This window comes from Ptychodera flava, chromosome 14 (genome assembly GCF_041260155.1).
Source record: "Ptychodera flava strain L36383 chromosome 14, AS_Pfla_20210202, whole genome shotgun sequence".
NCBI lineage: Eukaryota > Metazoa > Hemichordata > Enteropneusta > Ptychoderidae > Ptychodera > Ptychodera flava.
Window position 1 is genome coordinate 36450045 of NC_091941.1, and position 17023 is coordinate 36467067.

General features: G+C 38.5%; 1 protein-coding gene across 1 annotated transcript; it reads right to left on the bottom strand.

Annotated features, from left to right (window-relative positions):
• Positions 1 to 4438: 4438 nt before the first annotated feature.
• Positions 4439 to 12541, bottom strand: LOC139150325 (threonine-rich protein-like). Its single transcript, XM_070722626.1, has 5 exons — positions 12275 to 12541; positions 11983 to 12081; positions 6970 to 7290; positions 6309 to 6444; positions 4439 to 5363 (listed from the first exon to the last, which is right to left on the bottom strand). Exons 2-5 carry the CDS (start codon positions 12041 to 12043, stop codon positions 5294 to 5296), a joined length of 588 nt encoding a protein of 195 aa, XP_070578727.1. The 5' UTR covers positions 12044 to 12081; positions 12275 to 12541; the 3' UTR covers positions 4439 to 5293.
• Between the last annotated feature and the right edge of the window lie 4482 nt (positions 12542 to 17023).

The following is a 17023-nucleotide window of genomic DNA, read 5'->3' on the forward strand; positions in this document are numbered from 1 at the left end:
AACCCTATGTTCTTAGGTCCTGCGAATTTCTTGAACATTAGTCAATGCAATATTCAAAGCACGATATCGTGTGACTTCTGAGTCCTGCTAACTACCGTTTTAAATCTTGTGTCTTGAGGATGTAAATTTGTAAGACTACAGTTTGAAACTCCAGTTGAAGTCTATGTCAATAAGGGTGTGCACATAAACCAGTCAATTCGCTTTGAGCTTGTGCGCCATACAGTTAGTTAGACGTGGCAGCAGATCATACGACACACAAGTTTAACAGGTCCATGGAATATAAAACTGAGGAATAAAATTGAAGATGGAAAGGTGTAATTTGCACTGTGAGTCACATAAGGGAGCCATCATTATTTGCGGCCTGGGGGGTCTGAGGAATTTCATCTGAAATTTCGAGTACACCCCCGCCAACCATGATGAATTTGAGTAACACCCCGTCTCTAAAACAGAAATTTTGACTGAACCCTCTCTCCATTGAGAGGTGTTTCAATTCATTTTGCACCAAAAATTGAGGAACCCCCTTCTTTCTCTCCATATTTCGAGCAACCCCCTTCCAGCTTTCAATTTTTTAGTGACCCCCTCAGATATCCTCCGACCCCCAGGCTGTAAATAATGACGGCTCCCAAAAGATGATTTACGTTACGCAACATATTTCACCTCTTCTTCTCCCTTTTCCCTTTCGTATTATATCGTCAGTGGCAAATATTGAAGTGAAACTAGAATGTTGTCATGACGTTGTTGCTTGGTGGTAGCGGCGAGACGTGGTCTTCAACACTTTTGTCTGGAGTGTCACTTTTTCCTGAAGGTTGTGGTAGAGGGCGCTATTGCATCCGAAAACAATGGACAAATTTTGCCAAGGTGGGCCAGGGTGTACCGTCAGAACAAGAAGATCAAGAGCTATAGAGAAGTTCTGGTACAACAAGTCTGTATTCGATGTCGTCACAACCGAGGGGAAGATTGTTTCATCCTGTGGATGAAGAGTACCATCCCTCCCCGATCATCACGGCTAGCAATTGTATTACCCTGTGTTTGGGGTAAAGGATTCAATGCCTAACTCACTGCAATTGAAACAGTCTTATAACTTCATTGCATACAAGAGTACAATAAAATACCCACAATTCAGTTTGATTTGTACCAACAAAAGTTACTTTTCTGATTAAGTTTTCTAGTCTGATTATAAGCAGTGGTGAAAAGCATTTTAATAATTTGTTTAATTATATCTAGTGAATATTTCAGTTAAAATGTCAAAATTACCTTTAAATAATCATGAAACTCACTTTCGCCAGATACTAACAATTATATACTTTTAGGAAGTCAGTTGTGACAATCTGAAGGGGTCATTCTGTAAGGAAACATTTGAGGACACAATTTTACAAAAATGTTATCTCCTCTCTCAATCAAACATAATTTTCCAAATAATTTAAAATTGAAATTGAAAAGAATGGTGTGCAAAGTAAGTATCCAGAAATTTATAAGTAACAAGGCAAACATTAACAAAGCAGCATAACAACTCAAAATTGAGCTGGTCGAGAGGACAACACTCTTGCAACCCTCTCACTCATCAGTGTATTATTCCATATAAAGCATATAGACAAATTACACAACGGGTTTGTTCACGATGAAATTAAACTACCAAATATCTACTTCCTGATATGATAATTCTATTCTATGATTGAACGAAAAATTGAAAATTAATGTTCTCTCAGTAACGAGAAAACAGGTCTCTATTCTTTAATGATTGTTGACAGTGAAGGTAAATTTTTTGCGTAAATCATTTTATATAATTGCTGTTTGAGCGTTATGCCATTACGTACGTGTCAAGTTAATGGCGTGATTTATCTGCTGTTTCTATTGAAGACGTCCGACGTCATTCCAGATAGTAATTTCCTTATAATGTGTGATCGTTCCCGTCAGCCGTACGATAGATGGCGCGTAATTTACATACATACATACATACATACATACATACATACATACATACATACATACATACATACATAGATACATAGATAGATAGATAGATAGATAGATAGATAGATACATACATACATACATACATACATACATACATACATACATACATACATACATACATACATACATACATACATACATACGTTCAGACAGACAGACAGGCAGACAGACAGACAGGCAGACAGACAGACAGACAGACAGACAGACAGACAGACAGACAGACAGACAGACAGACAGACAGACAGATAGACAGGCAGGCAGACAGACAGAAAGTCATGCAGCTAGACAGAAAGCAAGAGATTCAGATAGACGTTAACTCATTCATTCCATTCATTTTATAGCAAGTGTTAATAACTTTTCACCTTCACCACCTTCTCAACTACTTCAGAGAGGTGTCATTTCTAAGGACTGCGGGAGGGGGAGAGGGTTGTGCGTTCCTCCGTGTTACATATAATTGAAATTAACATCATAAATGATCTTTCGTTTTCAAGCGAAAACTTAGCATATCTTTACTTTCCCAAGATGAGTTTTTGTTGGGGTGATGCGACGGCGAAAGTGGTTTGTGATTGATCGTCGTATATTGAAATATGTACTTACGCATCTGATTGCCAATGGTTGCTATGGTGTCATGGTGCACAGCAGTATTTGTGATGTCCGTAGTACGTGTTTATTAAACGAGAGCAGACTTGTAAAGGATCGTGTGTAGGTAAGATGTAAAGCGCTGGAAAAGTTGGACGGAAATACCATCACTGTGTTAAAAGTGTCAGTGGGTCATTTATCGGGAGAGTGCTCAAACCTAGTGTGGTAAAAATAATAATATACCAGCAAGTTGTGATAAAACAGGTAACTCCAACTAACAGTGAAGGTTAATTAGAGGGACGTTGAAATAGCAAAGAGCATGTAAGGATGTTAAAATTGAATGGTTACTAGAAGATTATTTAAAAAGCCGCGCAAACTTTTGACGATGTTTGTTCAGACCTACAGAGAAAACCACTTTAAAAGCGTCACCAGAAACACATATGTTGAAACACTTAAAATAGCAACATACCTTTGTGGGCGGGTTTAGACTCCATTTGGGAACAATTCGCTCCATGTTGCACTCGCCTAGTCAACACGTCGCGCATTGTACCATTCATAATAACATATATTGCGCTGATTGACCGATTAAGTGTCTCAATATTGTTATATGAGACTCTTCATTGGCCAATCAGGGCCGCTTGACTGACTAGTAATATACTTCGGTACATGGGGGCTTTCTCGTAGGCCGTGAATGTGTATAAAAATCATATTTTCACAAATATTCACAAAAGACGACCGAAACCATAAACTGGAATTCCATAAATATTTCACCGCAAAGGACGGTATACGATACAACGGAACCGTGACTACTTTGGGTCAATTCAAATCTTGCTATTTAAAAACAAAAACATCAGATTTACAAGATCTTCACCTTTGTGAACGAGCACCAGACGATGGGTAGCACTGTCGTGTCAATGCTGTCCTTCATACAGTAACCCTTTACTGAAGCAAACAGTGCACTACCACCATCGTACAATTAAGGTGGAGTTGCACTTAACCAATATTTCTCATCAAAGATGACAAGGAAACCCCTCATACTATATATTTTCAAAAAGCAGAGACTCTACAGTTTGGTATGGTGGCAATAGTTTGAATAGGATATATATTTGGGGTAGAAAACCTCAATTTTGGTATTGATGATAAAAACTTGAAATTTAGTATTTCACTTGAAACAAGAACATATGTAGCAAAAAAAGACTATTTATCATTATCTATCTTCATTCTAAAATGGCAATGGTTGAGACACTGATACTCAAAAGTGATTAAAATCATGAAAAGCAAAATTACAATGTCTTTTTTTCAAATGTAAGAACTCCTTTGCCCAACAAAATCGTGGTTTTGTTATAATCATGTTATCATGTTCAATTTAAACAATTCTGAGAGGGGTGGTCAACCTGGCAATAGAAGAGAGCAGTTGATTAAAATGTGAGAAGACAAGTCAGTGATTCCGCATCTGTACAAAAGAAGAGATGAACGACATTGAAGACAATCAGCATGACCAGGTGACAGAAAGAGTAACGTTGTATAACGAAGGCAGGAACGCCCGCATTGTAAATATTCTTGGATAAAAAAGAAAACAAATGTTGAATCCAGTACAAACCAAACTTTTTGAAAACGGTAAGTCGTCAAAAATAGTCAGTTAAAACATGTGTATATCCGCCTCGGGTGGGAATAACTGCTTCTCTGAATACGCAAGAAGTCATTCATAAATACAGTTTGTCATCGATTCAAAACTAGCTTTTAGGCGTATTCGTTCCCTTGTCATCGAGCCCTTCCGTTAACAAAGGTATCATCTAATTCTACGCTTGGTGTCGCTATTGTTGAAAATGATTAAACCTCCGTAAATGAATAACTTGGATGAAAGGAAAGACAAATGATGCACATCTGAAAGTCAACCATTATCATACCTTTAATAAATTAGCGTACATTTATAGAAGAAATGTTACAAATGAGTGAAATGCTTAGATCGACTTATTTTCTGTGACACTGATAATTTTAAAAAATCAGACTATACATTTCATCGACAGTGTCACAGATACAGCATGAATGAGCTATATTCTCACTTTATGTACAAAGTGATCCTTTCAACCTCTCCAATTTTCCTTGGTGTGTGTATTTATGAAACAGAAAAGGGTTAATGAGAACAGAAAAAGAAAATTCGAGAGACATATATTAATAAGACATAGCAATGTTATAAGATGGAAACACGATTTAAGACTGGAATATGCAGCGGTCTTCGGTGAAACGAGTCCGTTATCTTTTTTTTTCCCTTTTGTTTTTTGCACTTTTTATAATATCTTCATGTTGTTCACTGGTTAAAACTGTCTGCAGGGTTCTCTGACCGCCTTACAAATTGAAACGCCCAAAACCCGTCAATCGGATCAGCACCCAATTATTAACATCTACAATGGCCTGGGATTCGATATTTTAAACACTCGGGTAATACAGGTTTCATAGTATATTCGTTTATACAAAGAGTAAGACAATTCTTCGTATCTTCGTGAGTTTTCTTGTGGAAAACAAAAGCATACATGCCCTGGCACTGAATATCTCTTCGGGATCTTGTGTAATTAAATGGTAACAAAAATGGCAGAAACTTTAGAATGTATATCCCACTTGTGTCCTGTACAACAAGTATAAAGTGCGCCACCATCGACGAACTTAAATAAACAAAATAAAGCAAAGAAAATAAAAGTGTGATTTGAGTTAGGAGTAGCCACTCCAAGCGATGTAACTGTGTTTACAGTGGCCTCTCGTTTCCCGTTTCATCCTGTACAATGTCAAGTGGATTGTCGACGCCTTCTTTGTCCCTGTAACAAACAATAGTCGACACATTCATTTAAATGACGTTATGGATTGTTCGAGACACCGCAATTTTTGATGATAAGTTGACATTGTCGTACAACAAGTTTTTATATTTTTTGTTTGTTACGGAAGAAAAGTCTGCTAAACTTATAGAAATGTTAAGCATGGACTTTTCATCTGATATTAATCGTGTTTTCCAATGGATTTATATTTCAATGAAATATGTCAATGTTTGCACTTGGAATACAGAATCCTTCAGATTGTCTGTCTATCTCTGTCCATCTATCTTTGTCTGTCTGTCTGTCTGTCTATCTTGTCTACATTTTCTACTTGTGCGAACAAAACTTAGAAAACTTTGAACTTTAAAAAATGACATGTTGAAATTTGATTTTGTTTCAGTATTTTCCCTCTCTGCCACTGTAACCCAACCTGGAAGTGTAGCCGTAAAATGTACTTGCAAGCCGAAACTTTTACTCAAGGTTTCCCCAAAGAAACTTTAACCTATTCTCTTTGATAATAACGGATGAAATCAATGGTCATCGTGTAAATTTTAGTGTTCGAGAAAGAAGTCACCCGAAATTTACAAATATTTGAAATTCAGAAAGGCCGCTGGTATCCAATGGTCAATTGTTGATTTTCACAAGACGGGACAACTTCATGTGCTTTGCACCCTTCATAATGAGTCATTACGAGTAACACAAACGTTTAGTACAAAAATGAGAGACCGAAAAATGTTCCCCGACGTCCATTCTATCTTAATAATGATGTATGGCACATGAACTTCTACCTTTCGTAAACAGTGGGTTGAAGCAATTAAGTAAAACTAATTTTGCTGGATGAACTGTCAGATAAATATTTATCAAATACTCCAAAGTTTATACAAGTATACCAGTTCTTAATTCTTAATAATTATAGGAGAGAGAGAGAGATGCAGAGTTTGCATGACTTACCCGTAAGCGCCTGTATCCTTGATTCTTTTACGGCAGCACTGACAGAAGACACAGGATACTACAACAATCAGAGTACAAACTATCACCAAGGCATAGAAAAAAGCAGCCAGGATCAACTTTAGCTCCACCTTGTCAGCTGAAAAACAAAATAATAATAATAATAATACCTTTTATTATATATATAATATATTTATCATATACATATATCATCTAACAAAACATATCCTTTGTGCTTTAAATAACTTATACGTGTTTATATATATATATATATATATATATATATATATATATATATATATATATATATATATATATATATATATATATATATATATATATATATATATATATATATATGCGAACACGCACGAGTTGAGATCAATATACACTTCTAAAGATATTTACTTTTATCCAAACCATCGTTAATTTCTGCAATTATTACGTTCTTCTCGTGAAAGCACTATACGTACATTGGGCACTTTTGTTGTTAAGGCTTTCCAGATTTGAAAAAGGATTTAAATATCAGTATTTCTGTAACTTTCTTCCTCATTATTAATAGTATGCATTTTTCTTGACGTTTAACTCCTTATAGGCCAGAGACCTTGAAATGCAATAAACTCTCTCTCTCTCTCTCTCTCTCTCTCTCCGTAAAACCACTTACGAAGCTCCGTTGCCGCTTCGGGGGTTGTTTCGGGAGCAGGCTCGGCTGTAGGGGCGGCAGGCTCCGCCGTAGTCTCAGGTTCTGCCGAGGGCGTCATCGTCATCGTCACCATTTCGGCAGTGGTTGGACTGTCTTCGCTTGTCGTTGGCTGCGCTGTCATTGGCTGCGCTGTCGTTGGCTGTGCCGCCGCGCTCGTTTCGCCGGCTTCGGTGGTGCCGTCAGTCGTTGTTCGTGCCGTCATTCCTTTTGTTGATCCCATGGCAGTTGTTGGATCAGCAGCAGTAGTGGCAGCAGCCGTTGAAGTAGCTTGTCCATGGTGTGCTGAAGAAATGTGCCATGACATTAATAACTAATCAGTGACTTGAGTGAATGGATATATTTTTACCATTTGTCACTGCAAAGTTCTCTTCAATGATCAAGAATAACAATCACGGATAATAATGCAAGTTTTTGGATGAGAACGGGAAATTATCTCAGCTCAAAGTGAGAAAAGTGTTTATAAACATGAAAACATATCTGACTTTTGATGAACAAATAGCTTCGATGAACTTGGCAAGACTGAGGGGAGGAGGGAAAGTCTCTCTCCCGATGATACACTTTTGAAAATGGATTAATGAAAATAGTGTCATTTTATGATAAAGAATAAATCATATCTTGCCAGTCATAACTATATCACTCGCCCAGTTCAAATCACTATCATGTCAAGTTGGTTAAAACCAGTAAGGCATAGTGTATGCCCCATTTTAACAAAGACTTGAACGTTTGTTAGCCCTTAAAATATATATTGTAAATATGGTTTTTTACTGACTAAACCTGCTATGACATGTCTTGTAGTAAAAACACTCCAGGATTTGGCTTAATATTGCCGCTTTTTCCTGACTTCGCAGAAATAGGCAAAGGGATACTGACTGACAGGACGAGGGTTTGAGATGTGAATTAAACCTAGACATTTATGCACTTAATGTTTGTAAACACTGATCTGTACCGATCTGAACTTGCCTAGGGCGTCCTCAAGCAGTGAGACGCAACAAAGGTAAGCATATCACAGCAAGAAATACGGGGATGAGAAGCCTGATGTGACAGTCATGCATTACAGACACCGGTGTGTGGTTTTGATGATAGGGCAGTTGTAAAGCAGGAAATACACAAGGTGAGGTCAGAAGGCAGGGGTCTCCCCCTCCTGATAAACAAACTTTTGAAAATTTGACATTAAAATAACTTCATTTAGTGATACTAAGAACAATTGTCACACGTGAAAATCCCCCTGTAGGCTTATCATTTTTAAAAGTCTTCCCCTTCTGATCACCATTTTTGAGTGACCCCCTCTCATTTCCCGACCCCCAGCCGTAAATAATGACAGCTCCCTTAGTAAGATAGTTTGCAAACTTTGACATGCGTGATTGATCCATTCGCATGTTCTTTTTGCTTTAAGGGCTCTTTGAAATTCGCGGTAAAGGCAGTAAAGAAGCCTGATCAAGTCGGATATCCAAAATTCTAAAAGAAATCTAAAAGAAAATAAGCACAAATCGATTGTCATTAACTCGCAAATGACGGAGTATTTAGTCGAATTTTATTTGCGCAATAAAAAACACTTAATATCAAAGATAGTCGCCAAATTTGTGCGTTAGGATCCACGTGTGAGCCTTGAAAATAATGAAATTCTCTTACTCCAGCGAACGAGATCGCGTACCTGTTGAAATTTATTAGTTTATTGGAATTTCAAAAAACATGTTCGGAAAATAATGTACTCATACAGTTATCAAAACATTCCTAAGTTTCATGCTTTGCTGATTTTTGTAATGCAGACCGTCGGTTGTAGGACCCCCACCCCAATCTTAGAGTTAATTTTTTTATGCAGACCGAAGGTTTCAAGCCCCCCCCCCCCCCATCTTAGATTGATTGGTCTCAATTAACCAGTTGGACAACGCTTTGCTTTTTTCACGTGCACGATGGAACTGTTGGAATCAACACACTAGCAGTATCAATTGATAGATGAATTTTGTTTCTTGTCTGGAACTACATTCAGTCGTCATGGAAATGCACACGCTCAAAATGTAACTTTTTTCTTCTTTGCGTATCTGTTCCGTGTTTTAGGGAGTAATACACAAAACGGAATTGCAAAAATTACAGACGTGTTTTTCATTTTATTTCTTTTCTTTCATACGTGTGTACACACTAGTTATATACCACCATGACAGTTTCCATACCAACTGTCCGACTAACGTCCTTTTTACCTGTGACCTTTAACCTGTAAAACCTAGATTCCGATAAGCACTGCAGATTGCTATGCAACTCCTATACGTAAGATATTACCACCGAATACAACCACCACCATCTGAATTACCAATCCTCCCCTCCCTGCATTTCGGTGGTGTGCGCCTAGAAAGACTTAAACCTTTGCTCAAACTTTCCTCAACGAAACTTTAAACCTTCTCTTTCAAAATCAAGAATAAAACCCGAGGGCCACCGAGAAAATTTTGGTAAAATGGAAACAAATAACTTTAAATTTACCGATATTTGAAATTCAAAATGGCCGCCAGAGAAAAAATGACACTTTCGATTTTCATAAAAGTAAGTCGGTGAAAAGTTTACTCATTGAGATTAAAATGAGCCCCCAACAAGTATTCACGAGGCACATTCTCCATAATATAATGCATGTGTTAATCCCGACATGGAAGAAGTGTGTAGTACAGTGTTTATATTTTTATCGCTGCAGAAAGGCATGTGTGGCGGACGCTCCGACATGACTCTGGTGACCGACCCCTGCGTACTCACCGGGTCGAGGCCTTCTGAGAGGAATGCAGTGACAATAACAGGTGTGGCTTTAATGTCGAGGCCAGACAGTCGGTGAAATCGAAGGTCCGGTAAAAATACAGAATAAAGAAAATCCTTGGCCTTTTCCGCGACCTTTTTATACTTGGATTGAAACTGTATTGTTGTGTAAGCTTAACCCTTCTACAACTACAACATTCACCCTCAAATTTTTAATCGATGAACAACATGCTTTAAGAATTCAAGAAGCATTTCTTAAAATTCCTTTGCAAGGCAGAGGAGCAGTCAACAAGGAGGTCCCAGATTTACATTAATGTTTTTATTTTGAGCACACTCGTGTCCTAGGAAAACGAAATCCACCGCCATTACCAAATATGACAACAAACAAGACGACTATACAGTAGAGTATACCGATTACTTGGATAATATCAAATTGTGAATGAATTGATTCCTACCAAAGTACTTTTACCGAGTTACGGACGAGACAATTGTCTGAATACTTTCCCTTTACAAAGTTCAAATCAACCAAGCGTGTCACTTAACTGGGCAGAAATTGGTATTCGAAACAAGTCACGTCACAAATCAACATCGTAATGTACTCCTTGTTCTTTATGCTAGACTGTAGCTTTAGGCGGGGTATTTATCCGTATATTTTAACAATTAAAGGGGGCAAAACACCGGTACCCTGGTGTATGGTCCCATCTTTGATAGTCTCTGGTTATGAGTCATTCATCTTGATCCGACGTCACGTTTTGAAAGCAACAACATGAGAAGGAATCACAGTCACCTGTGGTCTATTCCGCTCTGCGTGTATGCGCCCAATAGACGTGTGTACATATGCCTGAGAAGAAGACTTCTCAGGCATATGTACACACGTCTATGGGGCGCATACACGCAGAGCGGAATAGACCACAGGTGACCGTGGAAAGAGTAGTCAATTACCAAGACTAGCATGTTGGTGAGATTAAGGGGATATTTACTAAACATGTGTCACCGTAGCTGAAAGTCTGTGTCATCAATGCCTTGATATCTGGCATGGCTTCTAAGTATAATCACCGCCCTTGTACTGAGCAGGAAAGAGTCCGACATTATTTCTTTATGCACTCATCTTACAGCCATCATCCATGCAGTATAGCAGACAGCGATAAAAATCACTCTCTATAAAGATCAGTTGAAGAGTCTTCGGCCTACTACCCTTTTCACATTGGGACTAAATTTGTTTATAGTTCTCATAGCCATGTAAGTCACAGTTATCTTCTAAAACTTAAGTGGTCTGTGTTTTAGAGACTTGCGTGAGGCATTGCGCAATAATGGCCGAAAAGACACAACAAAGTGATTTTACTAGACCTACGCATGCTGTGACTTAAGGTTTGAGTCGACGTCCGTTTTAACATTTCATACTTGACAAGATACAAAATGCCAGCCTCAAAGGACTTTTTGAATTGTATTGGAGTAGATTTCACTGGCGCTACAATCAGTATCGGTGAAACGATATCAAAGTTTTAGAGTGATAAAACAACTTCACGATAAAACCTTATGAGACATAAGCTTTCCCTGACGCTTTTCATGTCTTAATTATCATGTAGAATCGCCGTGGGTCATAAAGGTTAATATTAGCAGGTCATTTATCTTCAGTAAGTCTTCAAAGTTTGTGGTCTCCTTTTTACATGTGACTTTTTGATGTAAGCAAGTAAGCCTAACACGCAATGTTCCTGCTTTATACTGTGAACAATTACACAAATGTATGGAAACCCCTATCATTACACAATAAGTTTTTTCTCCTTACATTTTCAGAGTGACATTCTGTCACTGAAGTCAGTGAAGTGACAAATGTATTTGTAAACGAGGTGATGTTATTCAAAGGGAAATTTCAACCTGCATATATGTTGAAGTCCATTGACGCAGTTTACCTTCACCTCATAGAAAAAACTCCTCTTGAGGTCAAGATCACACATTTCGATACACGAGCATTTTTAGTCGGTGAACGACATAATATGTACTTGTTCAAACGGATATAAGTTAAAGGTAGAAATGAATCAGTCAGTTCGAAATGTAAATTCAAAATCGTGTTGAAAAATGACAAGAAAATATCCCGTATCAAACTGACCAGTGTTGCACAAACATTGAGACAAAAATTGCTAGAGTATGTATATGATAAACTATGACGGACATTTGGATATCGAACAGGACCATGTCGACTGTCACCCTTTAGGTGAGAACCCTCAACGTTTATGTACTTACCTGTCAACAGTATGAGTACACAGGAAAGAAACAACGAAGTTTTTCGCCTCAGCTTGTTCATGGTTCTGCGTTTTGCGGTATCTACCGATGCTTTAAAACCTGTTGATTGCGACAAAAGTAAACTTCAATGATTTTGTCCACCACCCTGTCTTTGTACCCGGTCGATGCATGGGTCTACAAAAGTTTGACGATTGAATTTCAGCAATACCCGAATGATTGACACCGACTTTGTTCATAAAATAAACATAGAATCCATCATGGCCGAACAGACAGATTTGTCAGTTAGTCTTACCTATTAAAGCTGGGCGTCTGGGTCTTTCGATAACTTTCTACAAAATCCAAAGTCTACGGGCACAAAAAGTTTACCAAATTCTGAAAACTTGAAATATCCTCCTTCTTGGGATTAATCCTCGCCCGTTGAAAAGCACAGAGCGACAAATACTTGGTCGGAACGCTTCGTCTTGCGACAAGGACAATCGCAATCAGGTGAACACACGAAACAAGAAAAGCCCCGCTACCACGACGCTGACCCAGAATAAACGACACAAAAGGTAAGAGTGGTTTATGCGTACCAGTACGGGGTGAAAGGTCAACCTACGTGTCACCTTAGGTATATTTTTTGCTCGTTTATCGACATACCTGATTGGTGGAGGCCAATCACTGATTTAATTTCATCCTGATGAAGCATAAATAAAATGGTGAATTCTTGGCTGGTGAACCGAAATTATGCGAAAATGTCTAAAATGATTAGTCATTGTCAGTGTGCGGTCAACTGGTACAATTACTGAGGAGGTGAATGCACAAACTGCATCGCATAGGAAATTTAACTCCTGCAAGTTGCAATCTCTGGATGGCCTGGTACTTATTCGTTTCTTAAGACTCGATGTATTCGTCTTACTCTTTCTCCAGAAAAGAATGATTTTCACATTCGCGCGAAGAAATCCCTTCGAGATAAACAAGACCTAGCACTTGAAAAGTATAGCTTACATATAGTTTCATAATTTTTTGAAGAAGCCTGTAGGAAATTTCTTATTTCGAAAATATTATGAAAAGATCGAAAAAACAATCGTGTGCCCTTTCGGATGGGCTCTGATTTGAAAATATCCCAGAGGCCGGGACACGCTTGTGCGCCCGCTTCCCTTTTCAGCCAAAGTGTCCCCTAGAAACAAGGTCAGGGACAGATTGTGCAGAATTCGCTCTTTTCCTGTAAGATAATAGTACATATTTTTCAAGATGTACAACGGAAAATGAAATTTTTAGTATACATAGATATAGGTGGGGGAGTTTCTGTTGCAAGAGGGCAAACTGTCTTTTCCACACATTATACCCCGGTGTTCAACACGCTCACGGCTGCGGTCACAATTCAGTGCCGTTCACTCAATTCATGCATTCTCAATAGACTGGCGGGTCAGTATGACCCCATTACATATCTCAGGGGCAGCCAACAGTCGATTTTGAGAAGTTGAAAGTGACATGGGTTTTACTTGTACCTAATTTTAACGTATTTTGAACAAAATGAAAACTTGAAATATCATGAAAGTAAAAGTTGTTTCGAACGGGCCCCTAATTAGGAATTTAACATATTTCCCTCCACCTCCAATGTTCCCCCGCCCAACTTCTATAAGGAAACTTTACCTTTGGCCCTCTGACCAGTACAAAAGCCCCCAACCGCTATCCTCCCCTTGCTCTCCTAATAGGCAGCCCAAAACACAGGACCATGAGTCCCATTCATTCAATGCTGGGAAAAGAATGAAACATGCCCGCCCACTAGCAAGAAAAAAGTTGTCCTGTCCGTTCCCAAACCGCCCCGAGAAACCGCCATCAACATCTTTTTACGCGAACAGTTTTGTTGTCCGCCCCTGTGTATCTCGCCAGATATACTCCAACACGCTATCCGAGGTGAATGGGTGACACTGTCCTCATTGTTAAGAACCTTCTAATGATGAAAAGAGCTAAATATAGTGTTCACAGGATAGACATTGAAATTGAACGTAGGTACTGCCGGCATTCAAGGTCTGTCACCTCTGACGGTGCCCCGTCCTTTCAAGATCAAATATTGGCAGATTGCGTGCGTTTGGGACAGGACAGGATCGATAAGTTTGTTTTCGGATGTACCTTACAGACACGCGTGTGTGTGTGTGTGTGTGTGTGTGTGTGTGTGTGTGTGTGTGTGTGTGTGTGTGTGTGTGTGTGTAGCAGCTTCTGCTTATTGCAAAACAAAGTAGCATCGCACGTAACCAGCATACTTTCTTGAAAGCAATATTTCTCATCAAAGATGACATGAAAACTCTTTTATACTATATATTTTCTAAATTCAGAGAAGCTAACGTTTAGTATGGTAGCAATAGTTTACTTAAATGATGAAGGAGGTATATTTGGGGCAGAAAACCTAAAGTTTGGTATTAATGAAAAATCTTAAAGCCAAAAACTTGATACCTTTTTTATAAGATTTAATCTCTTATAGAAAAACACGACAATTTTGTTTTGCAACAATTTTGCGACAATTTTGTTTTACATTACCTATTCTCCACTCAATTTTAAAAGACTGACTTTCAAAAAAGTTATTAAAGTCATGAAAATCAACATTGAAATAATTCGTATTCAAAATGTAAGATTTTATTGCCAAACCAATTGTTGTTCTGTCTTATAGTATTTAAAAAGTTTAATCTGAAAACTTCACCAAATCTGACCCAGCCAGTCAGGTAATTTTGTTTGAAATGTTGAATATGGAAGAAAGAAGCCAAGAAATCAGGGGATTTGTATAAATTTACACTTCTTTCTCACCCTACTTACGACTGCTTGTCATGCGAAAAGTTACATGATAGTCACAATTTTAGCCGTGACCTTTACACACCGCATTCTTAACACCTACTGGATTAACACTCCTGAATACAGTGATTCAGGGATTGCACTTCAACACTGTGTATACTGTGCACTGACAATATTCGCGCTCCGTTTGAAACATGACATCTGATCAAACTACATGTTGAAAACAAGATCGTAGCGCAGTTACCTATCCCTTTGACTTTAAACTATTAATTTTCAATTCCAAACTTTTATTCTTTTCGTAAAAAAATACGCTTTTTTGGTTCAAATCTAACAATTATGTTAAAAATTAATACTCGTCAGTCCCGGAGTTGGTCTCTAGACAATAAAAATTCACAATATAAGAAATGCGTTCTGCCTGCTTACATTTGGTAGTATTTTCCTGCCCATGGAGAATGTAAAATAACATAATATATACTTTTTTGTGGCAAATAGGGTATTTAAGCTTGTTTGTTGCGCTGTTGAGTTCTATTTACATGGGGATGGGGATGGTGGCGAGTATATAAATTGTTTGTCAACACTGGTGTATGTCTCTTCCGACGTGAGAGTGGGTGTATAAGTATTGATTGAAGTCTCATCGTTTGATCAGGGAACATATACTCACGCTCAATCGCAGTTATCAAATCTGTCTCAGTCTAAACATATCGTTTGCAAATCACCTTTAGCGGTTATCCACAAACTTGTTTACGCGGTCGTGATGGATAATCTTTTCTCACATTCCTGGCCGCTGGGAGTGCGGGATCGACAGTGTGGAAAAAATCGATCCCACACTCTCAGAAACCGTCCCACACTCTGCAGTAAATATAACACGAGCTCTGATTGGATGATAAACAGTCTGTTTGTTCCACGCGCAAAATGTTATCCAATGGCACGACGAGTAACACACAGACCAGAACTACAAAGTAAGCAGGTCAAAGTACAGTGGCAGACGACAGACTTATCACGATTTTGGATAATGTTGTACTTGTCCAATGTGAATTTAACGCATTTTGTGGTCATGTGAGAAAAAGAATCTCACACACAAGGACCTGGGATCAGATTTCTCACACTCGTTTGGGATATTTTGTCTCACACTCGCCTGCGGCTCGTCCCTCGCGATATTATGTACCGATAACATTGCCCTTCACCCGATTGTGCATTGAAAAATGCTGGCGTTCAGCCCATTTTCTACTCAGGCGAGTGTGAGACAAAATATCCCCAACGAGTGTGAGAAATCTGGTCCCAGGTCCTTGGTATGTGAGATTCTTTTTCTCACATGACCACAAAAACGCGTTAAATTCACATTGGACATTTACAACATTATCCAAAATCGTGACAAGTCTGTCGTCTGCCACTGTACTTTGACCTGCTTACTTTGTTGTTCTGGTCTGTGTGTTACTCGTCGTGCCATTGGATAGCATTTGCGCGTGGAACAAAACAGACTGTTATCATCCAATCAGAGGTCGTGTTATATTTACAGCAGAGTGTGCGACGGTTTCTGAGAGTGTGGGATCGATTTTTCTCACACTGTCGATCCCGCACTCCCGGTGGCCAGGAATGTGAGAAAATACTTACACACTCCCATGGGCTAAGGTGGGGTGTTTCACACTCCCTTCGATAATTCTTATACCCTTTGTATAATTACGGGAATGAACTTGGTGTTTGTGCCGAACGAATGCTCAATCCTCCTTCAGCGCGATTAAAGTGACAAATCTACTAAGAGTTGATAGATTTTGGCACAAGACTTCCGCGTTAAGAATAAAAGTTGATTAATTTTTGTACATTTGGGTATGTTTATAATGAAATATACGAATAAATGGATCACCAAGTATTGTAAAAGCATATGCGCGATGGAAGAAACCTAGCTATTTTATGAACTCATTCTGAATGTAATGTGCCCTCAGAGAAAATGTAAGCTAATTAATAGTACGCCGGCCGTTAATCAAATGAAGAGAGACTTCTGTGACTAAAAATAAAGAAGGAACTTTAAAAGTGAAAAAATAGCTAAGTTTAACATGTTTATATACTCAACTCCTTAAAACCAGCCTTCTTCCAAATCGAGTCTCTTGACTCCATTTTTTTTCTCTTTGTCCCATCCTTGGAATGAGAAACCACCGATTCCTGAACATCAAAAGTGCCATTTAAAGAAAAAGAAAAAGCACAAAAGCCAAAGTCTTTCTAAACAATCCGTGCAACTTGATTAGAGGATCTATGCCCTACATCGATGGACGCTTTG

What these genes read in the sequence shown, in the direction of transcription:
- LOC139150325 (XM_070722626.1), bottom strand. Translation starts at nt 12,043, where the DNA reads ATGAACAAGCTGAGGCGAAAAACTTCGTTGTTTCTTTCCTGTGTACTC. An exon ending in CGAAGCGGCAACGGAGCTTC is followed by an intron (nt 6,445 to 6,969) that starts GTAAGTGGTTTT and finishes TTTGTTTTTCAG; the next exon opens with CTGACAAGGTGGAGCTAAAG. An exon ending in AAGGATACAGGCGCTTACGG is followed by an intron (nt 5,364 to 6,308) that starts GTAAGTCATGCA and finishes TGTTTGTTACAG; the next exon opens with GGACAAAGAAGGCGTCGACA.